Raw genomic sequence first — 10186 nt, 5'->3', positions numbered from 1 at the left:
CATGTTCCAGATTTAGACACTGTTTTACACGCAGTCAGTAGAGAGGAGAATGATTCAAAGACCTAAGCGTTGTTTCAGTTTAACCTACCTTGATGTCAGAGCAGAGTAGTTTGAAGAATTTGGGTGCTGCAGAACACCTCAGTACCTCAAAACACAATTCCTTATGCTCTCCAGTGGGCATCCATCTGAAGTTAGCATACATCTGTGACAGTTTTCACCGTAGTTGAAACACAGGCCACAGCTGGTTTCAGTTCAAAAGCATAAGCAGAGGGGAAATGGATCATTTTTTCTGCGAGCTGAAAGGAAGGGTGGAGAGCAGAAAGGGTCAGCAGCTCTCTTGGGGAGAGGGAACGGAGGAGGATTCCCTGGTAAGAAGGAGACCTTTCTGCTCTGGTGAGGTGTCAGCCAGCTCCAACCCCTGCCTCCCCAGGCATTCAGTTCTCACTTGCAGGAACTGCAGCAGATACCCGCATCTTGTCAGGCCCCTCTGCAGAGGCACAGGCTCCACCTCCATAAAGGAAAAGTAATCCACAGGCCCCGATGGAGTGGCTCGGTTGCATGAGAGCACTTGCAAAAGCTCCCAAAGACAGTTTTATGTCATCTTTACTGCTGCTGCACGCAATACAGTGGGAATTAGCTGAGAGGAAGCTGGAGGAGGTGAAGAAATTTTGCTTAGTACTTAGTGATGAAGAGCTTGCAGCCCCACTTACCTGTGCAGAGGAATAGGGAGTGTACGGAAACTTAGGTGTTATGCCATTATAACCATCAAACTCTTCTTACCCAATGACTGCTTAGAGTCTTTTGTTTTCGTTTTATGTTCTCTAGGCACAAAATTAAATGTTCCAGCCATTTCCCAGACAGTTCACAATTCAACCATGAGGAAAAAGAAAATATTAAAGGAATAGCAGAGAACGTCAGAATCAAGCAATGAGGTGAGTGAAGGAGCAGTGCATGAGGCTGATGCATGTGGTGGCTGCCGATGAGCCTGAGCTTTTCAGTAATCCCACTGGCCTTGCGTGTTTAGCCAACCCTCAGGAATTATTTTTTTAAATTTCTCTGTTCTTGCAAAAGGCTTTTTATGAAACCAGTACTGTGGGCAGGGATTTTTGTTACAGCAACTGTCATGGTACAAGGAGGCATATAATCGACCCACATTTCTTATCCCTTGAAGAGATAACAATTCTCAGATTTGTAGCTGCAATATAATGGGATGATGTCAGATATGCTTAAAAATAAGTGACTTCATTCTCTGGTGTGGGGAAGTAAAGTGAAAAAGAGGGAAGGACTGAGAGGCAGAGAAGCTTCAGCATTTTTTCTCTTTTGGGGGAGTTACCAGCCAAGTAAGATAAAGTGGATCTATCCTCTGTCTATACAGCAGCTTTTCAGAGGCAGCGTAGCCTTGTAAATCAGGAGCGCAATGTTAACAGCAAGTGTGGTGCTGGCGTTTTTTGTGGTGTCTCTGCTGTTTATGCAGTTTCTGAAACTGCAGTGGATGCGAAGACGGTTTCCTCCTGGACCAACTCCATACCCCATCCTTGGAAATCTGCTGCAGATTAACTTCAGAATTGATCATGAGATCATTAACAAAGTACGTATTTTCAGGCAACTAACTGATGGGCTCATAAGCTGAGTGAAAAGTAAATGGGGTTGTTTAATTTAGTCTTCTTTTGAATGTTATGGAGGGATTTATTCTAAATTGTATAAATGTGAAAATAGGTGGGGATCATTAAAATATCTGTTGCTTGGTATGAAAATTTCCAGCTTACTATGAAACTTGTCATTAAAGCCTTATGTGCATATGAACAAAACAATGCTGATGATAATATTCCTGTTTTACACATAGGAAAAAGATAAATTTTAAAGCAGAGTCTTTAATTCTGTGCAGTCTTTTGCATGTCTTGTGTTGACTGTTGTTGCACTGGCAGTTTCTGTATGTCCTGTGAAATAGCTACTGAGTGCGTATGTGTTTCCAGTATAGAGAGGATGAGTATTTGTATACTTATTCAACAGTTTTTTCAAAAGATCTTAGAATATTTTTTTTTCTGGCATACAATTTGGTCAGATTTTCACAAGAGACTTCAGTCTGCTGAGCCTGATTGAGCTTTTAAGTAGCTGAAGTAATTCCTTGCGTGCCTGTGCTCGCTCTCTTTTCTAAGTCTAGCCGTAATGCACAGCAGTTCTAGAGTTTTGTCCTAGTCTTTTACATTCCTCATAGGGATGTATTAATTATTGAACATTTAAAAATATAAGTAATAGCACCTCACTTTCACTCTTTGTTCTCAACCTTTCTTTAGTAATCTTTAGTAATGAGACTTTAGATCAAAATCTGACTTCAAGATGTATTATAGGTAAGAGTAGATCTGATGCTCACTGCGTGAGGTCAGTCACCCCTGGGGCATCTGCCAAGGGAAAAGATCTGGTTCATTGTGTTTGATGGAAACGTACTGGTTCTCACCCTTGTTGTTCTGACGCTGCTTTGTTCTTTAGATGACCAAAATTCATGGTAATGTCTTCACCTTATGGGCTTCAAATATTCCTTTAGTTGTCCTGCAAGGGTTTCAGGCAGTGAAGGAAGGTCTGACTGTCCATCCTGAAGACATTGTTGGCAGGCCAACATGCAATACCCTTCATCTTTTGACTCATGGAAACGGTAATTACTATTTTCAATAGTCTTTTCATGTGTTCTAACCCTGGTTTTGGAAACTGATTTAGAGCCTTGAAGTCCTTAATTTACAGTGGAGAAAAGGTTAATATTTTCCTGAGTTTTTATGAAACATTTCTTTTTTGGATTCTGTTGGAACAAGAATGGCGGAATATAGCTGTTGTAAGAGTTTCTACGCAGATGGCTAAACTAGAAGAAGAAAGGAGAGGAAAGAGGAATGCTACCAGACTGCTGGCAAAAGTTAAAGAAAATTTCAACCGAGAGAGAAGCTTCTTTGACATATTAACTGTATCAATTCATTAATTTATAAAGAATATAACAGCATTGGTTTGTTTTGATCCTAGGTGTTCTGTTCTCTAATGGTCACCTCTGGAAGCAACAGAGGCATTTTGGGCTTGCAATGATGAGGAAAATGGGAGTAGGGAGAAAAGACCAGGAGATGCAACTGCAAGAGGAGGCCCGTCACCTGGTGGAATGCTTAAAGGAAACAAACGGTACGTGACTCAGTACGCAGGGCCAGTGAGGTGGAAAAAGCTCGCCTCGCGCGGCTTGTGGCAGCTCCTCAGTAAGAGAGGAAGTTTGTTCAGATTGTGCTGCTGAATAATGGGGTGAATCTCAGTTATTGAGATAATGGGGTATGTTCAATTCTTATTCAGGTGTAAAGGAGAGGAGCAAAGAAGAGAAGGTGGTTCTCTCTTCAGTTCAGCTGCTTATTTATACAAGGTCTCAGCTGAACTTTTTTGTACCCTGGTTATTGCCAAACGTGAGACCTACTGGTGCCACTGTTCTGTGAAATCTGGGTGTTTCTAGAACTACTCCTACTACTTCTTCCATTCCCACCAGCAGTCTTGCTTTTTTTAACCAACAGTGTGTTTTAGATGCCTGGAGTGACTCATGGCTTCTGCCAAGAAATTGCAATTTGCCATCCAGCAATGTAATTGATGTCAGCAGGGTTTAGAAAGTATTGTCAGCTCTCTTTTCAGTGGAGAAAGCCGGAACAGTAAGCGTTAATGGTGAATGCTCTTCACTGTGTTTACAGGGAAACCTCTGGACCCCACTATGCTTGTTGTTCTTACTGTCTCAAATGTGATTTGTTCTGTGGTTTTTGGACATCGCTTCTCTAAAGATGATGAAAATTTTCAGCGCTTGATTGAATCCGTTGATATTATAACAGCATTTGGGAACAGCGTCTGTTTTTTTGTGAGGAAAATTATTTTTGTTTGTTTACTTTATATAGACAATGGAAAAAGGCAACTTGCTTGTTACTTTTATACTAAAAATAAAAATGAGTGCACCTGGAATTGTTGGAATACGCATCACAACAGTTGAGATATGGCTTTATAACGGTGTAAATGCAAGAACGTGCATGGGTTTAGAATAATGATTAAGCAGTAGGGAATCCACACAGCTCAGTATTTCTACTCCATCAAGTTGTTTTGCATGTCACACACAGGTGACATTTGCTCTAATCTGTGAGAAGGTGTATCTAAGTAAAATCCCCATGCATTCCGTATCCTACAGTCAGGAAATAAACCTGCGTTGGGATGTTTCTGTGTTCAGTTAGCAGATGAGTCGAGGCAGTCAGCCTGGATCTGGTTTTTGGTGATGAGATGGAAACGATACGTATGTTGGCTGAACTGAGAATGGGGACATGGTTTACATGAGGTCCTTGCTACTGAAGTTCAGCCTAGCAGAGAATTGGGGTACGGAGGAAGTTCATTTATTCTTTGTACATCACGATGGAAAATTTGTAGCATAAAACTAAGCAAAATTCTTCTCTAGGGAAAAATGGGATGAAGAAAGGCTTTAATGAGCCATGGGGTCAGCACTATCCCTTCAGTGTAACGGTGAAGATGCAGTTGTCAGTGGCTTTCATCTGCTTTTTCCACTACCCAAAAGCCTGTATTAGGTTTCAAATTTATTTTGCTGATGTCAGTAGTATCACGTATCTAAAATATTTCTTTTATAGGTATATGAACTATTTCCCTGGCTTTCAACGTATTTCCTAGCACCAGTTAAACATTTTATGGCCAGCATAGATTTTGTGAAGACTCTACTGGCAAAGGAACTCGAAAGCCACAAAGAAAAAGGAAAACTGGATGAAAATAAAGATTATATCGATTACTATTTGGATGAGATAGACAGAGTGAGTATCTCTGAACTCTTCTTAGGCTCATTAGATTACTCATCTTCTTAGGCTTATTCACAAAGTTTTATTTTCTAGCCCTTTAAATTTTTTTTTTTCATTTTGGATAGTATCAGTAAATATTCCTGTGTTGCAAGGTGGTTTAGTTCTTTTTTGTGTGCCATAACTTGATCTTCCCAATTCATATCTGCAGACTAAAGGAGATGCTGATGCTACTTATGATGAAGAAAACTTGATGCAGAGTGTTTTTGACCTCTTTCTGGCAGGTACAGAAACTACAGCCACCACTTTACGTTGGGCATTGCTCTATATGGTGGTTTATCCTGACATTCAAGGTAAGCACACCCAAACAGTTACTAAACTGGTCTGTTAGTACACACTTAATATTTCATTTTCCAGTTGATTCTCTGCCAGTAAAAATAAATACTAATAGAAGTCTTTTTATACATTACCTCAGAGCAGTAAATGTAGCAGGAACCTCAATAGTCTGATACAATGACTTTGCTGCTATTATTTTTAAGCTATTACTTGGGTATGCCACCCATAGACAACTTCAGTGTCAAATTTAGTCCAGGTTGTCTGTATGGGAATTTGAAGGCATTCCTATTTTATAAAATATCTTTTTCATCTTGCTGGCTGTTACTCTTACTGTCAAAAGCAATAGGAAAAACTATGAGTATAGAGCTTGTAGGTTGATTGCTGTATATTTAAAGCTGCGTATTTCTCCTTAGAGAGAGTCCAGAAGGAGCTGGATGCTGTTCTGGGTGGTTCCCATGTAATTTGCTACGAGGACAGGAAAAGGTTGCCCTATACAAACGCTGTTATTCACGAGATCCAGCGATACAGTCATATAATCTTATTTTCACTTCCCAGACAGTGTGTGAGGGACACAGAGCTGCTGGGATTTCATGTTCCAAAGGTACAAATATGCTGCGTATTTGAATATCTGATGTCTGGCACACTTGTAAACTGATTTAATGTAATTTTTTAATTACTGAAGCCACCTCAGCTAGTGATTCTCAAAACACCGTCCTTTTTAGGTTTCTTTGGATTTAATTGCTCATTCAGTTGAAAAGCAGCTGTGACTGAAAACTGCTGATATCAGGAGGTCTTTGGTACATTAGATGCATTTAAAAAGGCTTTTGAGAGTTTTCTCAACTGGGGACATGAACTCTTGTGTCCTATGGGTTCTGGCAGTGCTCCTCAGCTATGACTGTCTCTAAGGCTGGCCTTTGCAAGGAAATGTCACTTTGTCCTAACTACTGGTAGGTTCTTAGATTGTTGACAGAAAACTTGTGAATGGTGACTGGTAATAAACATCCTAACAGGTCTGTGCCTTGTCAAAATGGCTTATCAGCTGGTGAGCAGGGGCCATCCAAAAACGGAAAAAAGGTTTTACTGAAAAACTTGGAAGTTTGAAATTATTTTCCTATCACAAGCTTCTAAATGCAGTATCTTACAAATGTTATAGTGAAACTAAAGTATTTTCAAGTTCTGTAGCAGAAAGGTACGTTAGGGCTTGTTTCTAAATAGTCTCCCATCATTGCTTTTCATGTAGTTCCGTTTTCATTCCTTTTTTCTGAATCTCCTCCAAGCAACTTGTGTTGAGAAATTATTGAGTAAGAAAGGGAAAAATTAAACCGATACTCATGATGTTCTGTATCTCAGAAGCTGACTAAGTAATAAAAATACTCAATGACAATAGGAAAAATAAAAGCAACACATTTTAACAACATGAACGTTTAACAATCCTAACCATTTATTTTATTGAACTTACTGTCAGCAAGTAATAAAGGAAGGGAAGTCGCAACAGTCTCCAAAGTTTAAATTTCTTATGAAATGTTTTCAAGCTTGATCTCATTTTTGAAAAACCTTAATTTAAGACTTCAAATTCTTTGCTCCTTTGTCATTACTTGCTTGTCTGATGAGTATGAACAATAAGACAGAACTGAATCCGCTGCTCCTTTTTTCAGAACACCATAATTTTACCAAATATGGACTCTGTTATGTCTGATCCTGGCAAATGGGAGACACCTGATCAGTTCAACCCAGGCCACTTTCTGGATAAAGATGGAAACTTTATAAACAGAGAAGCATTCATACCATTTTCATTAGGTATGTGCACTGAGCAGGGATTTATTTACTCCACGTGATCATAGAATCACAGAATGGTTGGGGTTGGAAGGGACCTTCATGATCAATGAGTTCCAACCCCCGGCCATGGACAGGGACACGTCCCACTAGCCCAGGTTGCTCAAAGCCTCATCCAGCCTGGCCTTGAACCCCTCCAGGGATGGGGCATCCACAGCTTCTCTGGGTGACCTGGGCCACTGCCTCACCCCCTACACAGGAAAAAATTTCTTCTTAATATCTAATCTAAATCTGCCCTCTTTCAGATGAAATCCATTACCCCTCATCCTATCACTACACTCCCTGATAAGGAGTGCCTCCCCTTCTCTCCTGTAGCCCCCTTTCAGAACTTAGGATCTATCCATTTTCCGACATAACTGGGAGGGCATCTGCAATAGGTATATGAACACGTTCCTCTGTTGTAAAGATCTGCAGAAGGAGAGAAGTCCCATTGGATGTGGAAAAGATTGGAAGAGACGGAATGTCACATAGAAAAGTTTCTTGTGAAAGACAGATCCAGTTTCTTTTGGAGGAGAGATGCAGTTATCAAAATAGTAGCAGCAAAATGCCTAGTGCTAGGAAGACTGTAAATGTCAGCTATGCAGCCATGGTGATAATTTCTGTAATGTCTCACTGGATGCTGTAAATACAGATGAAAACTTTTTGTGGATATACAAGCAGCCTTTCAGTTCCAATCATTAAATGACAAAGTCAGTTAAGAGAAAAGGAGAAAGTCTGCAGAAAACAATCAAGCAAATAAAAAAAACAAAGCAGGTTAGAAAGGAAGGTGTGCTAGCAAACCTTTGCCTGATTGCCTTTTCTGTCTTTTCACAGGGCAGCGTGTGTGTATGGGGGAGCTGTTGGCAAGGATGGAGCTCTTTATTATCTTTTCCACCCTGTTGCAGGCATTCACGTTCACCCTGCCAGAAGGAGTGAAAGAAGTCAGTACAAAGTTTGTTTTTGGGAGCACAATGAAACCAGCTCCCTACCAGCTCTGTGCTGTTCCGCGGTAGGAAAGGGTGCCCCACAGATTCAGGGAAAACTTACTCTGCAAGATGGTTTCTGCATGTGAATTTCTTTTTGCATGTCTTAAGGCTTTTTCTTACCTCTTGATTTAGTTGATCACTATCCTGAAAGATGCTTTTCAGACAGTTACATCCTGAGGATTGTTTGTATCCTGAGGATTGTACCTACAAAGAGTTAATCTTTTGTTCTTGTTTCTGTTTGGAAAATGGAAAACCTTGGATGCAGGAAAATCTCCTGATGCATAACAAATAAAGACATTAAGGGAAGAATTAGAATTGGGCCTCATTTATTGCTAACTGGAAAGAGGATTTACAAGAAAGAACTTGAAGCAAAGTCTATCAATTAGAAGTCTCATGATTAAAGATGTACGCATTCTTTCTCTCTGGTGGTTTGACCTCTGCCGGCAACTAAGCCCCACACAGCCGCTCGCTCACTCTCCCCCAGTGGGCTGAGGGAATTGGAAGAGTAAGAGTAAGAGAACTCATGGATTGACATAAAGGCAGTTTAAGAAGTAAAGCAAAAGCTGTGCATGCAAGCGAAGCAAAACAAGGAATTCACTCACCACTTCCATCGGCAGGCGGGTGTTCAGCCATCCCCAGGAATGCAGGGCTTCATCACGTGTGAGGGTTATTTGGGAAGACACAATGCTGTAACTCCAAGCAAGGCCAGGTCTCAGCCAGCCCTGCTGATTTCTTGGGAAATATTCCTGCCCTGGGAGAGGAAGAGGAAGAGCTTTCTTCCTTTATGCCTTCTGTTCCACAGCATGCATGGAACAGATAGGGACCTTAAATGTTTCCTCCATTGCACCTTCATCATTTTACAGTTGGACTGGATGATTTGAAAGGTCTTTTCCAACCTAAATGATTCTATGATCTCCCACTTCCTTCCTCTACCCTAGCTTTATACACTGAGCGTGACGTCCTATGGTATGGCATATCCCTTTGGTCAGCTGGGGTCAGCTGTCCCAGCTGTGTCCCCTCCCAACTGCTTGTGCACCCCCAGCCTCCTCGCTGGAGGAGTGGGGTGAGAAGCAGAAAAGGCCCTGGACTCAGTGTAAGCACTGCTCAGCAGCGACTGAAAGATCCCTGTATTATCAGCACTGTTTGCAGCCCAAATCCAAACCGTAGTCCCCTGTTAGCTACTATGAAGAAAATTAACTCAATCCCAGCCAAACCCGGCACCAAGCCACAACTGCCATTTGTGGAGACAGGCTTAGCGGTCTTTCAGTCTGTCTGAGAATATCGGTGGGTAGAAACACAGTGGTGGTGAATGCCCATCTATCAGCTGTGCTGTAGCAGCTGTTCCCTGAAGCCATGCAGGGCAGTGGTTGGAGGCTGATTGACCTGGAGGTGTGGAAACCGTGGTCTGGCAAACTCCAGGCTCTTCCTTGTGGATAAGTGTATTTCATGTCCCAGAGCCACAAATCCTGTGTTTCTGTCCCAAAGACAGGGCGCTTGAAAGAAGCAAGCTGAGGCACCAGTCATCTCAGCAGGTTTCAGAAGATTAGTGAAAATGTATTTCTCTTTGGGTGTTTCGCTGTGAGGGGATGGGTGTTTTCCACAGGGAAGCATTTACCATTAGCATTTCAATCTAGGTCTGTAACATAGGGCTGTAACTGTCACTGTTGTGTGGTGTCCAGAATCCCTCCCGCGTGCTTGTCGTGGTCTGACTGCAGGCATGTAAACTCCCTTGATGCTGGGTTCATACCTCCTGCGTGTGCTGAGCCTTGGCAAAGAGCCCTGGCTGCAGCCTGTTTATTCTCAGGTGAGCACGTATCGCACACGCGTGTCAGGACTAGTTCTTTCTGGGGCCCTTAGTTCTGGTTGTAGATCAAGATTTGTAGTAGTGTTTTCCCATTATTTTTTTTTTTATTTGTGTGTTTCATAATGGATGGACTTCCTGCATGCATGTGCTTTATCTATCGGGCAACTTTCTGATGCTTGCTCAAAATATCCTTTAGGGTATCCACCTTTACGGCAAGATGGAGAAGGGTAAATCAGAAGCAGGCAAAACCCTCAGTGGAGTTAGCTGTTGCAAATAAGTTAGGAAAAAAAAAAAAGATATTAAACCCGTTATGTTTTCTATTAAATTTGAAACTCAACAAATTTTCCTTTTTGCATTAAGCATTAGATACACGTTATCTATCTGAAGATAAATGTGGGCTTGTAACTTTTATCAGCCTTGCTGTTACTTCATAGACATATATATGGAATATATTAAAA

The 10186-nt window shown here is 41.4% G+C and overlaps 1 protein-coding gene across 1 annotated transcript; it reads left to right on the top strand.

Moving 5' to 3' along the window:
* Positions 1–1417: 1417 nt before the first annotated feature.
* LOC104458455 (cytochrome P450 2J6-like) lies at positions 1418–7951 on the top strand. Its single transcript, XM_010086665.1, has 9 exons — positions 1418–1588; positions 2488–2650; positions 3007–3156; positions 3702–3862; positions 4632–4808; positions 5002–5143; positions 5540–5727; positions 6782–6923; positions 7773–7951. The coding sequence occupies exons 1-9, from the start codon at positions 1418–1420 to the stop codon at positions 7949–7951; spliced, it is 1473 nt and encodes a 490-aa protein (XP_010084967.1).
* The last annotated feature ends 2235 nt before the right edge of the window (positions 7952–10186 follow it).

This window comes from Pterocles gutturalis, unplaced genomic scaffold, assembly GCF_000699245.1.
Source record: "Pterocles gutturalis isolate BGI_N339 unplaced genomic scaffold, ASM69924v1 scaffold15246, whole genome shotgun sequence".
Classification (NCBI taxonomy): domain Eukaryota; kingdom Metazoa; phylum Chordata; class Aves; order Pterocliformes; family Pteroclidae; genus Pterocles; species Pterocles gutturalis.
This window is presented reverse-complemented; position numbering and strand designations above follow the sequence as displayed.

What these genes read in the sequence shown, in the direction of transcription:
- LOC104458455 (XM_010086665.1), top strand. Translation starts at nt 1,418, where the DNA reads ATGTTAACAGCAAGTGTGGTGCTGGCGTTTTTTGTGGTGTCTCTGCTG. An exon ending in GGAACAGCGTCTGTTTTTTT is followed by an intron (nt 3,863 to 4,631) that starts GTGAGGAAAATT and finishes TTTCTTTTATAG; the next exon opens with GTATATGAACTATTTCCCTG. An exon ending in ATTTGGATGAGATAGACAGA is followed by an intron (nt 4,809 to 5,001) that starts GTGAGTATCTCT and finishes TCATATCTGCAG; the next exon opens with ACTAAAGGAGATGCTGATGC.